This window comes from Microcaecilia unicolor, chromosome 10 (assembly GCF_901765095.1).
Source record: "Microcaecilia unicolor chromosome 10, aMicUni1.1, whole genome shotgun sequence".
In the NCBI taxonomy this organism is placed as follows: domain Eukaryota; kingdom Metazoa; phylum Chordata; class Amphibia; order Gymnophiona; family Siphonopidae; genus Microcaecilia; species Microcaecilia unicolor.
Genome location: NC_044040.1, coordinates 39,440,011 through 39,458,505, shown reverse-complemented (window position 1 = coordinate 39,458,505; position 18,495 = coordinate 39,440,011). Strand labels below are relative to the sequence as shown.

The 18,495-nt window shown below is 46.1% G+C and overlaps 1 protein-coding gene across 1 annotated transcript in view; it reads right to left on the bottom strand.

Annotated features, from left to right (window-relative positions):
• CPNE8 (copine 8) overlaps positions 1–18,495 on the bottom strand; it is a 334,982-nt gene that overhangs the window by 260,006 nt on the left and 56,481 nt on the right. Inside the window, exon 3 of the mRNA XM_030216303.1 lies at positions 9,256–9,302. Within this exon, the coding sequence (XP_030072163.1) occupies positions 9,256–9,302 (47 nt within the window). The remainder of the gene's footprint in view (positions 1–9,255; positions 9,303–18,495) is intronic.

The window sequence follows — 18,495 nt, the reverse complement described above, 5'->3', positions numbered from 1 at the left end:
GAAATGTTAAGTAGTAGTAATATGAGAATTGCTTGATTAACTCACTTGTCTGGTGCAAAGGTGGCAGACCTCATGAGTCACCTAGAAATGATTTTAGACAATACTGGGGAACAGACAGCTATCGTGGCATATATGAGTACCACTGACACAGGAAAGTAAAGAAGGGAGGTTCTGGAAGGCAAATTTAGGCTTTTAGGTAGAAAGTGGAAATCCAGAAACTTCTGACTAGCATTTTCAGACATGCACCTAATTCCATATGCAAGACCTGAGATGGGCAGAGCCCCGGAACTCAATATATGGATGAAAAGGTGCAGTGAAGGGGAAACGGGAGCCTATTCTGAAAGTATGGACCCCAACTTAACCACAGTGTTGATGGAGCTAACATTTAAAAAAGTAGATACAGCAATTTTTAAACTAGAAAATGGGGGAAATCTGACAATTGCTCAGCAACATGTGATTTGGAGGTGCTATCTTTAAAGGATACTAACAAAATAGGAAAGACAGAGAATCCTAACAGAGAGGATAAAGCAAAGGCAATAGTAGCTCAGGTATCTTTAAGAACAGCACTGAGTTAGAGGATGAAAATTCTGCAAGAAACAAAACACATTAAATGTTTATTAGTATTTGGATATACTGCTTAATCTAACACACAGGCTAAAGAAGTGTACTATGAAAAACTGAAATATGGAGAAAAGAACACCAACCAAATGATAGGACAGGATTTTCCACTGAAACAAAACACACTCAACAGGTAACAGAAGGGGGGGGGGACTTCTCCTGGAGAATATTACCCAGCTTGTCCAGTTACCTGCCTTACTGGCCAGTTCCTGGGGGCTGGTTGCCAAATACTAGCCAAAAATATTGTTTTAAACGCTGGTTGGTTACAAAGAAGAGGTGGTCACCTGTGCTGTTCCAGGCAAAGTATAGTGTAGCCTAAACAGTCTAACCATTCCCAAGTAGAAGCTTTACCAGTAGACTCTCAATTCTTAAGCAAATCTTTGCTGTAGTATTCATAATAAACAAAGATAATCCAATTTATAGCTCAGTTGCTTAGACACAATTATTGCCTTCTGCACACTGAGTCAGAAATCTACTCATCTCAGAGGCAAGATTTTGACCAGATTCTCAGCCCAGCTGAGAGGAAAAGCTGTAACACTAGAAGGGGAATAAGGGGGAAAAACTCAGGGAAAATGAATGGGGAATGACTTGGGGAGATGGTGAAAAATCTTGATGGATTTACAGTAGATTAAGGAGGGATCAGCCCCTAGAACAGCTGCTGATCAAAAAGGCATGCTATGAAGACTGGGACTCTCTCATTTAACTCAGGGTCAAAGAGGGAGGGATGGCCCTAGCTCAGAGTTAACAGCCAATAAGGAAAGCTCACAATGAGTCAATCACTTGATACTGCAAACTACAGGGAAGGGAATGGGAAAGGGAATTGGGACATGATATACTGCCTTTCTATGGTTTTTGCAACTACAGTCAAAGTGGTTTACGTGGAGGGGCATAATCGAAAGGGGCTATCGAAACAAGATGGATGTCCATCTTTCATTTCGATAATACGGTCGGGGACGCCCAAATCGCAAAATTTAGGTCAACCTTAGAGATGGTCGTTCCCGATTTTCGGTGATAAAAGAAACTGAGGACGCCCATCTCAGAAACGACCAAATCCAAGCCATTTGGTCATGGGAGGAGTCAGCATTCGTAGTGCACTGGTCCCCTTGACATGCCAGGACGCCAACCGGGCACCCTAGGGGGCACTGCAGTGGACTTCAGAAATTGCTCCCAGGTGCATAGCTCCCTTACCGTGGGTGCTGAGCCCCCCAACCCCACCCCCCAAAACCCACTCCCCACAACTGTACACCACTACCATAGCCCTAAGGGGTGAAGGGGGGCACCTACATGTGGGTACAGTGGGTTTCTGGTGGGTTTTGGAGGGCTCACATTTACCACCACAAGTTTAACAGGTGGAGGGGGGGATGGGCCTGGGTCCACCTGCCTGAAGTGCACTGCACCCACTAAAACTGCTCCAGGGACCTGCATACTGCTGTCAGGGAGCTGGGTATGGCATTCGAGGTTGGCAAAAAATATTTAACAATTTTTTTAAGGTAGGAGGGGGTTAGTGACCACTGGGGGAGTAAGGGGAAGTCATCCCCGATTCCCTCCGGTGGTCATCTGGTCAGTTCAGGCACCTTTTTGAGGCTTGGTCGTAAGAAAAAATGGACCAAGTAAAGTTGCCCAAGTGCTCGTCAGGTCCGCCCTTCTTTTTTCTGTTATGTGTTAGGCACGCCCCAGTCCCGCCTTCGCTATGGTTCCGTGAACTTTGGTCGTTCCCGCAACGGAAAGCAGTTGAGGACATCCAAAATCGGCTTTTGATTATACCGATTTGGGCGATCCTGGGAGAAGGACACCCATCTCCCGATTTGTGTCGAAAGATGGCACCCTTCTCTTTCGAAAATAAGCCTGATAGTATATACAGGTACTTTGTACCTGGGTACCTGGGCAATGGAGGGTTATGTGACTTGCCCAGAGTCACAAGGAGCTGCAGTGGGAATCGAACCCAGTTCCCCAGGATTAAAGTCCACTGCACAAACCACTAGGCTACTCTTCCACAAGAGCAAGTGGATACGTGATAGAAGCGATGGATGGTAGAAACAAGACCCATTTACTGACTCTTATTGAATGTAATTAGATACCTGACAACCAAGAAGAAATTCCAACACCAGAGGTTGCACAACACCATTGTCATCTCCCTTAAATCTTGATGGAATTACAGTAGATTAAGGAAGGAACAGCCCCTAGAACAGCTGCTGATCACAAAGGCATGCTAGTAAGACTGGGACTCTCTCACACAGCCCAGGGGCACAGAGGGAGTGCTCCCTAGCTCACAGCTAACAGTCAATAGGGAAAGCGCACAAGGAGTCAGTCACAGGATACTGCAAACTATAGAAAAAGCAGCCCTAAAACACAGTGCTAACTATATATAAACAATGCAACTGAATACAGATAATACTCATATTAAATATACATATCAATACACTTTGGCTCCATGAACATTCCAAAATTTTGGGGTGAGGAAGAAACAAAAACGGAGTTCCTAGTGGATTCATAATGTGCTTGTCTGGGAGCTGGGAAGCCCAGGTGGTACACATCAAGAGATCTCAGTTAAAGGGAGGGTGTTTAGTGGATAGTTTAGAGAAGCAATTTGGAATGCCTAAATGGTAGGCGTCATGAGCAAGACAAAGAACTTTAAATCAGGAATGGAATTGGTCAGGTATAATCTAATCACATAATAAGTGAGTAGAATTTTGTAATGTTTGAAGACACTTGAGGTCAGATAGGCGTAAGTTAGGGTATGCAGAACAGAGAAGTCCAGAAAGATACATAATGAATGCATTTTACATAAGGCCATAAAGCCTAATTTCAAGACTTGCGAAATTTGCCTATTGAAGGATAGTTCAAAATCATGGTAATGGAAAGAATTTACAGTAGAGATAGGCCTATCAAATAAAACTGGGACCAAAGAAAGCTGTGAATCACCTGTAATCTAATAGGTGAGCATTTTGTTTCTAAGTTTCAGACCAGTTTGTGATAAGAAAGTCAGCCAGCTAAAGCCTTATGACAGGACTGAAGTAGCTGAGAGCCAGGGGAATGGGGGGGATGCAGGAAAGAACAAGATAATACCATCTGTATAACAGAATGCCATAATGTTGAAATCCTGAATAAGGGTTGCCAAAGAGCTCAAGAAGATGCTAAACAACGGAGGAGAAAAGTTTGGAACCTTGGGGGACACCATAAGAGATGTAGTGAGTTGAAGAAGTGGATGTAAATGTGTTACTGAAAAGGAAAGGTTTGACAAAAACAGGTAAATCAGTACAACAGTGTCTCCACGCCCAATTTCCTATAAATGACTACAAAGTTAAATAATGCAATAAGACTAAGTGAGGCCAAGACAGCCACATCACCCCTATGAAGAATGGAGGAGATCTCTAAGAAGGAAACTTATAAGAGCTTCAGTGCTATGGTTCTGTCAAAAGCCTGATGGATAGCAGCACATTTTTTCAATATGAGAAGTTCGCTGAGTAAAGACAAGCATGGGTTCAACTGCATGGAACTGTAGAAGGGAGGAGCGATCCTCTGTCAGCATTTCCTAGTGATGAGCTGAATTTTGTCTCACTCAGTAGGTGTACACCAATTTACAATGTAACCCTCCCAGACAATTTGAGACCGATGGGTTATGCAAGGAGCCACCTTCCTCAGAAAAAAATTTCAGCCTTCCTCCCACCGGTAGGTCATCCAGAATGGGTACTTTTATGTCAGCTATGTTCTGATGGAGCCAGTCAAAAGTCTGTCCCCTGCTTAGACTGGGGAGCTGGTAGGGGTTTTTGGGTCCGTTGCTGCTGGGGATGGAAGTGCAAAGGCTGAGCCTATTGTGGAAAACAGGGCAAAGAAGTGAACCTACACTTTGAGAGTAGGTTTGGCCTGCACCTGAAAATCTCTAAGATGTGGAGGCCGCAAAAGGAGTTGGCCGAGACAGGGACTTGATGATGTTAGTTCTCTTCTTTATGAGGTCAGCCACCTCATCCACATTGTCCCCAAAAAGGTTGTCTCCTCAGCAAGGGAAGCCCACCAGTTTTCCTGAACTACTAGTTCCAAGTCCAAGACACGAAGCCATGAGAATCTGCACATACCTATGCCAGAAAGTCTAGGCACCATGTCAAAAGTATCAAAAGTAGCCTGAGCAATGTGCTTCTGACACTCCTCCTGCTTATTTGCAAGCTGGTGAAGCTGTGCAGCCTGTTATGGTGGGAGAGTGTCCACAATCACACTGATTACCAAATTCTTCAAGTAGATGCTCAAGTAGAGCTGATAAGACTGGATGCAGGAAATGAGCATCAAGCCTTGAAAAATTTTTCTCCCAAAAGATTCCAGAGTGCAAACCTGGAGGAGTCTACACATAGGTCCTCAAACTTCTGGCTCTTTTGACAGTAGATTTGACCACCATAGAATGGTGAGACAGCTGCAGCCTCTCCAATCTAGGAGCCTTCTGGACTCTGTATGTAAAACTCTGCCTTCTTTGGAATAACCTGCACAGAGCACGGAGTTTCCCAATTCTTCATCTATGCGTTCTTTAAGATGTTGTGAATGGGCACTGTCACAGTTTCCTTAGGTGAGGAGTCATAATCAAGGATGTCCAAAATCATGGCCCTGGGTTCCTCCTCCATCTTCATCTTAAATGGAATGGCTTCTGTCATTTCCCTAAAATAAATTCTACAAAGGATTGCTCTTCTGGGGGAGATTTCCTCCTTTCTCATTTGGGGAGGGGTCTGAAGATAGGCTAAGGTATCTCTCATCCAAGAAGTTCTCTGTCTCAACCTTAGATCCCCATAAGCAGTCCGACTCAGCAAAATATTCCTCATGGGAAGTCTGAGTCTGTGCCTGCCTCAATCTACTGGACACCTCGCCAGGCTCTGGATAACAGCTCTCCCCTGGACTATGGGTTTGCTTCCTCCCCCAATGGGCTGGAAAGGAGCACCATATCGGTTGGTGCCAGCACTGATGTCAGCGATGGATCTTCCTGAATTGGTTGGAGCGGCACCATTAGTAGGCACCGTCATCAATGCCTTGGTGTTACGCCACCCTAGGATGTGCCCCAACTCCTCCTATAACAAGGCCGTCAGCAGCTCCTCGAGGGCAGGCATCGGTAGTTTATAATTTAATAAAAGACTTGCTATACAGCCCATGCTAACTTGCACATCTAGGTGGTTCACAAACTAAAATTACATATACCAGAAGTAGGATAGGAACTACAAAATTCTGATAGGAAAGAGTCACAATAGACAAAACATTCAATCAAACCAAAGGTAAAACAGGAAGTGGAAACAGAGAGGGGGGAGAGTAGGGGGAGAGGGAAAAAGGGAGGGTCAATAAAAGAAAATAATGGATAGGAAGGAAGGAAAAAACAGTGAATCCGATGCTAAGCCCTCACCATTATATTGTGGAGTTGAATGCATGTTTGAAGAACCAGGCTTTTAGTGTTTTCTTGAAGTTTTTGAAAGATGGTTTTGAAGGGGAAGTGAGTTTCATTGGAACGCACTAGTGAAGAAAAATGCATGGTGATGAGTAAATTCAAACTGAGCACTTTTTGGATTAGGAAAGACTAACCAGTGATCATTGATGGAGCAGAGAAATTGGACGGGGGAATAACGAATGGTAATAAATGCAAGATACTGGAGAGACCAGAACTAAGGACTTTAAAAGGTAGGACAAGAAGCTTAAACAGAATGCGTTTCTCAACCAATAAAATTTTTGCAGAGTGGAGAAACGTGGTCATACTTGCGAGCATGGCATATGAGTTTTATGGTAGTATTCTGAATTGTTTGTAGCTTTTTCAAATTTGACAGAGAACATCTTAGATACACAATTTTACAATAGTCGAGTCATGTAACCAGCATCAATAAAACTAACGAAGGTATCTTGATCAAAGAATCTACGAATAGCATAGAGTTGGCATAATACAATGAAACTTATTTTACAGAAACTGAATATTTGTGGGGAAAAGGTGAGTCTGGAATCTAATATAACTCCGAGGTATCAGAAAGATTCAACTGGGTGGATTGTTGTGTCAAACAGATTCAAAGTAACATTGAGAGCAGTTAGCCACCAGTGAACCTGTAGGCCACCGTCTTTTCCTTGTTGAGAACTAATTTGTGAGAACTAAACCAGTTAGAAACTAAGGTTAAACAGTTTTGAAGTGGACCGGTGGGGTTATAAGAATTTGTTGGGAAGAGAAGCAAAATGTTGTCCATGTAGAAGTGGAAAGAGATCCCTGTAGTTTGAATAAGTAAAGCAAGTGGACTTAGGAACAGGTTGACAGCAACGGAGAGAAAACAGACCCCTGTGGAACCCCACACGTCATCGAACATGGTGATGCACTAGAAGACGACATGACAACTTTGTAAGACCTGGCCAGAACCGATGTTGATATGGTAGCAGTCTGCGAAGATGATGGAGCCCAACTGAAGGCAGGGTCCCAGCGTAGGGGAGACTGGCACATCGGTACTCTTTCCACATAGGGGTAGCAGTCCTCACAGCGCCAATGCTTCTCGAATACCAGCAACGCCAGTGTCCCGGAGCGCCTGGCAACACGCCTTGAAAAGGACCAATGCTGATGCTTGTTTGCCTTCGCTCGATGACCAGCATCAGGGTCCCTCAGCGCTGACAAGGACAAAGCGAAATTCTCATGCGTCCTTGGTGTTGGGTCTGACAATACTTGGCCCAAGCAGGCACTACTGACACCCGATGTCAAGGATGATGGAGACCTCCTCCATGTCAATGCAAATCTCGATGCCATCCAGGTCGATGCCTCCGATGCTGATAGACTGGACTTCTGCGCACTGAAAAAATCTCTCACATTGGGCCTCTCTATCCTTCTGTGTGTGTTTCTGCATTTTAGCAGTTTACATTGAGAGGGCAAATGATCAGGATCGAGGCATGGAAGGCCTCACACCTTGAACACTTTTTGAAATTGCTGGAAGGTTTCTGGGACATCAAGAAAACTGCTGAAATGAAATCAAATGACTCAATGGTAAGAGAAAAGAAAAGAAAAAATGATCACCCCCCTTTTTTTTTCAGCGTGACCAAAAGCTCAGGCCTAAGCAGGTTGCAAGTTGCAAAAAAAGAAAGGAGAAGATCAAACCAAGGTCCCGCACAAGTACAGCAGGCAACAAAGCACCTGCACATGTGTGGTGGAGCCTGCCAAAGGCTTCAGGAATGTTCTGAACGCTGCTATGGTAATCTTTCGTCCTGCTTGTCCTCAGAGAAAAGGCCAGACTTTAGATAGAATGGGGAGAAAAAAATTCACATGTTCATGTCACAATGTGGGCAATTCCCATATTATTTTACAAGAGGCCTTTTGTAAAACAGATAGAGGACTGCATGTAAAAGTCCCTCAGTGTAGATGAGGGAGCAGCAGCTTTCTAAAAATCGCTGCTCCCTCTGTAAAGGGCACTGATCCCAGCATCAGTGCTCCTATCTGATGTCAGCTGGCCAACTGAGCACATGCATCCCACCCCCAGATCCAATTACCCCCATGGCACAGACAATCATGGCCAGCCACCACCCCCCACAGCTAAGATACACACCTTGGTGTGAAGACCCCCCTCCATGGCAATCCCCCATCTGAGTGACCCCCTCCCTCGGCAAACTGCCCAACATATGGAAGCCTCCCCCCACCAGAGGGGCAACCTATTTACATACCCCCCCAAAACCACTATCCAAGCTTGCAATGGGTCCCTGGCCAGTGAGACTTCTAGTGGTAATATCATGGTATTATTGCTAGGGTCAGGATTCGATATTACCACTAGATGTCTTGCCATTTTGGATGGCCCAATAAGTCCAACAGCTTGTGTAAATAGTTGTGTCTGGGGGTAGGGTGCTATGGGGAGGCTCAAATGAAGGGTTTGTGTCATAGGAAGCCCTGATCAGGGGGAACAGCAGGTATCAGGGGAGGACAGATTCATTCAGGACAGGCAGGGAGAGATTGGGAGGGGGGGCCAATATGTCGGTATTTACAGCTGCTCCCATAGCAGAAATGCCTCGAAGCAGCTGTAAATACCGACATTTGTTTTCTATACAGGCATGGATTCCCTAAGTGAAATAGGGAATCCACAGCTATATTGTAGGTACACTCAAACCACTCCCTCTTGTTACCTTCTCCTCGTCCAATTGAAATCTAAACAGTAGCATTCCTAGCCTGTTCACCACCAGGAGCAGGTCGCCGCTGCGCCCCCCCCCCCCCAGCGTGTCACCCCCTCCCCCCAGCGCGCATCATCAGACCTTTCATCCCAGCATGGAGGTGTGCGAAGCAGGCACGCGGCTGTCAGCTCTGCCGGTTCCCAGCCATGGAACAGGAAGTAACGTTAGAGGGGGCAGGGGACTGGCAGAGCCGACAGCTACATGCCTACTCCATGCACCCCCTTGCTGCCTGCACCTGGAGCAGACTGCCCCCACCGCCCCGCCCTTGGTAGGCTACTGCATCCAAATATACTCAGTTTCCCCAAATGTGAATGGCCCCCATGTTGAAATGGCATTTAAATGTCTGGGCCTCTCTACACGTTTAAATTATGCCATTTGTACCTGGGGATGCTTCTAAAATAAGAGAAATAACATTAAGCAACCTAGATCAAAAGGAGGTGGGATTACAAAATAAGATTTATTTTCACATTATGGATAAAGCAGATTAACACGACATACCTCTCTCCATTCCTTATTTCCAATACCTTGAGTATACAAAACACAAACTGCAAAACAAGAAAAAAGAAATAATGTTTAATAGTTTTCTGAATGTTTTCAATTAAACATTGCCTTATCTTGCTGGCATAATTGCAAAGAAACCAAATAGAGTACTATGTTTTATAAATATATCTGCATATAAACTTATACTTACAGAGATAAAATTCCTACACAAATCTCTATAAATTACACCTAGTCTATTATTATTTACGGGGGAATTTATCAAGGTACAGTAAAGTTGGGCATTCACCACACCTTGATTTACCACAGGAGTTGCTAACCCGCAGTATCACAGTACCACGAGTTCCTGATTCTCGTGGTATACAAATAACGCAGATTGCTTGCAATCTCACAGTATTTAGCTCACGTTTACATAAATTCACTCTGTTTCCACTGGCTTCTATCTACCATATTATCAGATTTACATCATTTTCTAATTTTCGGAACTCCTGTTTCAACAAATGAAGAAGAGAAGAATGCCAAGGGGATGTTTTAGTGTTAAACACTTTCTTAGGAATCAGGGGGCCCAGAAAATCCACAGCAACAGAAACTGCAGAATTCTAACTTTTTATAGGATATCTAGGAGCCAATATAGTTTTCTCAACGGTAGAGTAAACATGACTCCAAACATTATCAATACGTATTTTTCCTCTGGCTAAAACAGTTTTAAGTGTGGGCGGTAAGCTCTGGGTTTTTTTTTTCATGACAGTATTCATGACAAATTCTGACATAAAATGGTCAGACCACAGAACTAGAAGCTTGGTACAAGCTGAAATCAGAGGACTGGAGAATACATTTGAAGAGTAATTGAAGAGCACTTTTCTGAAACTCAGTCCATTTTTTGTCAGTCCAAGAGTTTTAGCACAGGAATAAGGTACAGTAAATGAGTCTTGTCTTGATGAACGAAACTAATCGCATAGCTCAAAACTGGCAAAAAAAAAATGGACTGAGTGAGTTTTGGAAACGTGCTCTTCAATTAAATCCAGAGAATGACCTTTCTCATGGGTTCAAGTTGTTGAAGCATAACATGCAATAACTCTAAAAGACAATAAATCACAATCACTGGGGTCTGCATGATTTTTCATCTGTAGATTAAAATCACCCAAAATGAGTAGTCTAGAAACTGAATGGATAGCTGAATTATGATTTGAAATAATTGCAGTTGAATTTTCTTCCAAATGCCTGGAAACCAATATATTACTAGCATGCCAATCAAACCATTAGTGAAATCATCCTGTACTTTTCCAATCTTAGGGCCCTGTTTACTAAAGCGTGTTAGCGTTTTTAACATGCCTACAATTAGCGCGCGCCCGCTAACCATGTAGGCGCCTATAGGGATATTGTAGGCACGTGCACGGTTAACACATGTACATGGTTAACACACGTTAAAACTGCTAACGCGCCTATAATGCGGCTTAGTAAACAGGGCCCATAATCTCTAAGCCATTAGTCCAAATGAAGTAAAAAAAAAAAAAGCTTCTATAGGTTACTGTCAAACCACCTTCTTTCTTTTTAATCTAGGACAAGGCTGTCCAACCTCAGACCTCATGAGATTTGCACGCACTGCCTCCACTGTATGCAAATAGATCTCAAGCATATTCATTGTGGAAATCATGACAGCTGGACCTGGCAAGGGCTAAGGTTGGACACCTCTTATCTAGGATAATGAAGCATATTATAGCCTGGGGGACAAATATCTTCCAAAAGTAGGCTCTCTCAGAAAGCCATGTTTCAGTAATTAAAGCAATCCCTGCACCAGAGTCTCCTATCAGTTCCTTTAACATAAAGGTCTTGTTACAGACCGATCTAGAGTTAAAATAAAGACAAGGCACAGGAACGTGGAGGGGTGGGGGGGGTGGGGGGGGGGGACTACAGGAGTGTTATAAAGATCCCAAAACATTATTTTTCAAATAAGGTTGTTTCTTGAAAGTGTTGTAGGTAGTATCACTAATAAATGGCCTACTACCATAGTTTAATTCTATTCTATGTTGCATAACACAAGAACGGTCTTTCATTTGCACCTCTCTCCTGCCTATATTTCATATTCCTATTACAAGATACAATCACTGGAATTTATTTTAAAAAAGAAAAAAAAGGCCTCACTTTACTTCTCCAGAACTGATGCCAAGCGTCCTATAGCTACAAGCAAAAACCAATGCATGATCAACTATTCATATAAGACTGTAACATAAGTTAAAACTAAAAAGATCTTTTGCTAAAAAAAATGAAAGTATAATTAACATTTCAACTATTGCATAGTTTCCCGTCAGGTTACCCACAATAAGGGGGCATAAGACACCCCTTAGGCGTGCCTTCGGTGGTATGCCTCAGAACTGTCTTGCTTTTAAACAGAACCCAGGCAGATGATGATGCCACAAAGGTGGGGAAACAGCCACACTGCCGAGGTTCTCAACTAGCAGTTCAGTCAAATGGAAACTGCTCCAGTTGGTAGAAAAAAACAGAAGGTGAGTCGTTCTGCATTTGATGGTAGATGGATACTCAGGAACTCAGATCTAGCGCACTTTTAGATAAAATCTGATGATGATTACATCGCAAAGGGGTGGGACAAGAGCTGACCCACTGAGGCTTAGAGATAACGGTGTTATTCTTGGGACCCATCCATAAACAAAGGAGATTATCCAAATTTGGAAGCGCCTGGAAACCTACAAGGGAGGCCTACGCTCAACTTGAGCAATGCAGCTCCTGTCCTCACCTGACTTTCCTACAATCAGAAATGATGAGCCTGAATTCAAATAAAAGAGGTTTTTTACTCTCTGAAAGCAAACTTACAGAAACAGAACCCTATGAGGCCTGAGAGAAAGAAAGGTTAGAGCTAACAGGATTAAGCTCAGGTTCCAAGGAGATAAGACCATTTAAAGCAGGGCTCTCGCATGCTTTTCTCCATATAATCACTGCAAATTGTGGCCAGAATACTGGACATCTCCCATACAAAAGGCAAGAGTTGCTGCTCCACCTTCTTGTCATGGAGCTACTTCAGAGCCAAATTCCCCTGGACTAGTACAGCGGTCACCTTGGTGACTGCCGTGACCAGAGCGTCCACCTTAGGAAAAGACCAATACCTTTCAACCTCCTCCGGAGCAAAGGTATAAAGGTGATCCAGAGACCTGGCACATCTAAGGGGACCATCTGGATTTTCACACTCCACCATTATCATACAGAGAAGAGGGCCCAGCAAATCTCTCCAGCAGCGGATCCCCCTCAATGGGGTCCGCATCTGAAGTTTGCAGCACAGAAAGGGCCTTAGTAACCTCGTCAATAAGAGGAGACAACTCCTCTCGCTGAAAGAGACGGATCACATTGGACCACTCCTTCTCAGCTTCCTGAGATAGGGGAGCCTCAAATCAGAGTTTCCTGTAGAATGAGAGTACAAGAAGACCTCAGCCACCCCCACCTCCTCCGAGGGAATTGGCACCTTTCCCTCGTCCTATGCCACTTAGAACCCAAACTGTGGCCCTCAGGGGTCATGCCAGAGGGAGGGAGGGCCCCCATCTGACTGTAACTGCTGTCGGATCAATTGTGCCAAACTATGGAGCCAAAAAGCTTCAGGCTTCCCTCCAAATGGAACCAAGAGGGGTAGAGAAGATAGGCCTCCCATATCCCCACGAGCCCTGATGTGGAAGGAACAGGTTCCTTCTGCTGAGAAGCAGCAGGATATGAAATCCCCAAGGGAGACAAAATGGCTGACATTCCTGTCAAAATTAGGACCGTGGGTCCTGATGCCTCGGCAGGGGGGAGGAACCATCAACTCCAGAGAGCCCCCTCTACCCCCCCGTCTGTTTCCAAAGTCGGAAATGGCCCATCATATGGTGTGCAGACAGAACCAGCAGTGCTTCTCTGTGTGCATTCTGTGCTTCCTGGAGGGCATCCCCAGCCATGTGTCAAGCAGGTGCAGGCCTGACACATTGCCCAAACCTGCTTCGGCCCAGGGAACCAGATGCTGCTCCATCCTGGGTTCTCTGGGGATGCCAATTGAGGCAATTCCTTTAATTACAGGGAAATCCATCAACCTCTCAACCACGGGGTAGGGGATATTTCCCTGTTCAAGGCTGCTCTGCTTCTTTTCTTTTTCTTAAAATGACAGGAGCAGCAAAAAAGCTTATTCCCTAAAATAGGGAAAAATGCTGTCCACAGCAATTTGGGGGGAATTTAAGTGCTTGGGGACTGCAGAGGGGGTTAGTGGGGGACACATCCAAAGAGGGTAAACAGGCAAGAAGGGAGGGGGAATGGGGACCCACACCCCTCAGGTGAGTTCCCTCAGGACCAAGCAAAAGCCTCGCCCAGAGACACTAAAGGGTATGACTGGGGGCTGCGGAGCCAAGCTCCGAGCTCAACCGGGTACAGTGCTGAAACTGTGACTTGGGAACAGCCATTAGGCTCATCCATTCTGTGCAGCAGCAGCCAACAGAGTAGGGAGACAGGCCAGGGACAGAACACCACACTACAACCTACCACCTGCTGGAAGGTAGAAAAAAATATTGGACTGCTCCAGAGAGCACTAAAGATTATAACTGGTATTGTCACTGGTTGAATTCAGTTTTCTCTACTTCCATCCGCTGGTGGGAAAGGATAGCACCTGCTGGATCAGAACAGTGTAAGGAAAAATTAATTCTTACCTGATAATTTTCTTTCCATTAGTCCCAACAGATCAATCCAGAGACTTGTGGGTTGTGTCCCTCTACCAGCAGGTGGAGATAGAGAAAACCTCTGAGGTTTGCTACGTGTGGACCTGTGCAGCCAAGTAAACCTCAGTATGAACGATACCAAAGCAGTGGAATGGAAACAATAGAAAACTCTCCTGACTTTGCCAGACCAAATGCCCAACATACTTCCACCACTTCTAACTTTATTTCTTTTTGTTATTTACTGACACGAAGGAACAATCAGAACAACGAAATTCGAAAAACTAACCAACCGAAACAAAACCGCAGACAGTAAATCCAGGTGGGGCCTCCGGATTGATCTGTTGGGACTAAAGGAAAGAAAATTCTCAGGTAAGAATTAATTTTTCCTTCCATAGCGTCCCACAGATCTGTCCAGAAACTTGTGGGATATACCCAAGCAGTCCTCAAGTAGGGTGGGACACCCCCAACCCAGCAGAAATCACCAACGAGCCAAACATCGCATCTTGCCGAGCTGCCACATCTACTCGATAATGATGAGTGAACATATGGATCGAAGCCCATGTAGCGGTTTTGCAGATATCTTCCTGAGAAACCAAATGGGACTCTGCATAGGAGGAAGCCTGAGCTCGCACAGAGTGAGCACGAATTTGCGCAGGGGCTTGCTTGCCCAAAGCCACGTAGGCCGAAGTGGTGGCCTCCCGCACCTAACGGGCTATGGTGGCCTTAGAAGCCATATGCCCCTTCTTACTACCTCCAAAAAGGACAAAGAGATGGTCTGAAAGATGAAATTCATTGGTCACCTCCAAATACCTATGAAGAGACCGTCTCACGTCGAGGCAGCGAAGAGCCCGGAATTGCTCGGGGTAATCTTCCCGGCAAAAAGTCGGCAAATACAGGGACTGCCCCAAGTGGAAACAAGAAACCACTTTGGGCAAAAACGAAGGAACTGTCCTAATCAAAACCCCCGCCTCTGTAAAACGCAGGAAGGGGTCTCTGCAAGAAACCGCCTGCAACTCTGAAATTCTCCGAACCGAAGTAATGGCTACTAGGAAAATCGCCTTCAAGGTGAGATCCTTAACCGTAATCCTTGATAAGGGTTCGAAAGGAGGACGCTGAAGCGCTTTGAGAACTAGATTAAGGTTCCAGGATGGCAGAACCGGCACATGCGGAGGATGCAACCGATTTACGCTCCTCAAAAAACGAACCAGCCTCTAAAGCATGCCAGAGCTGCCACCTGCACCTCAAGAGAACTCAATGAGAGAGATTCCTGTATACCCTCCTGAAGAAACATGAGTATAACCAATACCGAAGCCGCTGATAATCCTGAACTCGCACACCACGAATCAAAAGTACGCCATACCCTAGCACAAGCTATCGAGGTGGATCTTTTCCGAGCCTGCAGCATCGTAGCGATAACCGTATCCGAATAGCCTTTCCTTCTCAACTTCGCCCTTTCAAGACCAAAGGGGGAGGGGATCCTCCATCATGACTGGTCCCTGCAGCAAGGAACCGTCCTGCGCCTGGAGCCGGAGAAAACGATCGAACAGGAGTCTGACCATATCTGCGTACCAGAGACGTCTAGGCCAATCCAGTGCCACCAGGATCACTCGACCAGGATGACTGGCAATGTGAGTCAGTAACCTGCCCACCACTGGCCACGGGGGAAAGACATAGAACAGGCCCCTGGGCCAAGGTTGTAGAAGAGCATCGATGCCTTCTGAGCCCAGCTCTCTTCCCCTGCTGAAGAAACGGGGAACCTTCGAACTGAATGCGGTGTCCATTAAATCCATCCCCCAACGAGCCGCTATCTGATCAAAGGCCAGAGGGGAAAGTGTCCACTCCCCCGGCTCCAACTGGTGGCGACTGAAAAAGTCCGCTTGCACATTCTGTGACCCCCTGCTATATGAGCCGCCAAGAGAGAGAGAAACGAGTCTCCGCCCAATGGCAGATCAGAGCCGCCTCGTGCGCCAGTGATGCCCCCCTGACGGTTCACATATGTGACCACCGTTGCATTGTCCGAGAGAACCTGAACCGAGCAACTGCGGAGAAGAGACAGAAACTTCCAAAGGGCCAGACAAATCGCCCGCAATTCCAAGCAGTTGATGGATCAAGACGTCTCCGTCGAGGTCCAAATGTCCTGGGCCATCTGTTGGAGGCAAAGAGCCCCCCCAGCCGGACAGTGACACATCCGTGGTCACAATCTTCCATTCCAGGGTTGCCAGAGGAATGCCTGATAGCAGATTCTTTTGAATGAACCACCAGTGCATGATAGTGTGCAGACGGGCCGACCATGGCACCCGAACCTTGTAATCCTCCAAGGGCGGAGACCAACAGCTCAGAAGGTGCCACTGCAGGGGGTACATGTGAGCTCTGGCCCACTTTATGACATCCAAGGTGGAGGCCATGGAACCCAGAACTTGTACATAGTCCCAAGCCCACGGGTTCGGAGTCTGGAATAGAGTTCGCAGCTGACCCTGTAACCGCTTTGCTCGAGCTAAAGGAAGAGAAACTAACCCTGTTCAGGTATCGAAGCACACTCCCAAGTATTCCAGCATCTGGAAGGGCGTAAGACTGCACTTTGGGAAGTTGATCACCCAACCAAGCGATTGAAGCAACTCGATCACTCTGTCGGTGGCCCACCGACTCTCCCCGAAAGAAGACGCCCGCACCAGCCAGTCGTCTAGATAAGGATGGACCTGAATCCCTTCCTTCCTGAGATAGGCCACCACTACAACAAGAATCTTGGAAAAGGTCCGAGGCTTTTTTTTATACCCACGATAAGCATGCCCGTGCCGCATAGGAGCCACAAACTGAGGTCTGCAGGGAAAGGGCCGCTACTTCAAAGGACAGCTTCAAACAAGTCTCCAACTTATGATCCTGAGGGTCCTTGAGCGCCGTGCCACCCTCCACAGGGAGAGTGGTTTTCTTAGTGACCGCTGTGATTAAGGAATCCACCATAGAGACCTTCAGCAAGTCTAAGTCAGCAGTAGGCAGCGTGTAAAGACGCAAAATAGCTCTAGCAACCTTAAGCCCACTGTCCAGCGTATCCCACTGCACCGAAATAAGGATCTTCATGGCCTCATGCACATGAAAGGAACGAGGTGGGCATTTGGTGCCACACATAATGGAGGGCACCGGACTCGTTCCCCCCTGACGATTCAGGGGGTGAAATAGCCAAAACCTCAAAAGCCCGAACTATCAGGGAGGGAAGCACTTCCCTGAGAAAAAGGCGGGCAGCCGTCAGGTCACCCCCTGCTCAGAAGGCAGGGTGACCTCATCTGCCAAATCCAATGATTCTGAGGGAGAGCCTGGAGACAATACCGGGCCACCTGTGTCAGATAGCTCCTCGGGATACAAAATCTCCACTCGGGGACGTTTTGGCAGGAAAGACTGAGATGCTGCCACAACTACTACTACTACTATTAAACATTTCTATAGCGCTACTAGACTTACGCAGCACTGTACAAATTAACATGAAAAGACGGTCCCTGCTCAACAGAGCTTACAATCTAAATTGGACAGACGAACAGACAGCTAGGGGTGGGGAAATTGCAGTGGTAGGGGTGATAAGTGAGGGTGTTGAGTAAGAGAGTCATGGTTAGGAGTCGAAAGCAGTAGCAAAGAGGTGGGCTTTAAGCCTAGACTTGAAGACAGCCAGAGACTGAGCCTGACGTACTGGCTCAGGGAGACTATTCCAGGCATAGGGAGCAGCGAGATAGAAGGAACGGAGCCGGGAGTTAGCAGTGGGGGAGAAGGGGGACGACAGGAGACATTTACCCAGCAAACGGAGTTCACGGGGAGGAGTGTAGGGAGAGATGAGAGCAGAAAGGTACTGGGAACTGCGGAGTGGATGCACTTGTAGGTCAAAAGGAGAAGTTTGAACCATATGCGGAAGCGGATAGGGAGCCAGTGAAGTGACTTGAGGAGAGGGCTAACGTGAGTATAGTGACTCTGGCGGAATATAAGACGTGCAGCAGAGTTTTGGACAGATTGAAGAAGAGATAGATGGCTGAGCGGGAGACCAGCGAGAAGCAAATTGCAATAGTCTAGGCGAGAGGTGATAAGGGTGTGGGTAAGGGTTTTGGTAGCGTCCTCGGAGAGGAAAGGGCGAATTTTGTTAATATTATAGAGAAAGAAACGACAGGTTTTGGCAATCTGCTGAATATGAGCAGAGAAGGAGAGAGCGGAGTCAAAGATGACTCCAAGGTTGCGCGCAGACGGGAGAGGGAGGTTGAGAGTGTTATCTACCGAAATAGAGAACCGAAGTTTGCTGAGGAAGAGACGGGGCTGCCTGAAGAGAAGCTCCTGACTTTTGACTCGTAACCACTTGTAACCACTCGCCTCCACCTACCCTCCTCTCTTCCTTCCCGTTCACATTAATTGATTTGATTTGCTTACTTTATTTATTTTTTGTCTATTAGATTGTAAGCTCTTTGAGCAGGGACTGTCTTTCTTCTATGTTTGTGCAGCGCTGCGTATGCCTTGTAGCGCTATAGAAATGCTAAATAGTAGTAGTAGTAGTTCTTCAGAAGAAAGGCATTGTGCATTAATAAAACAA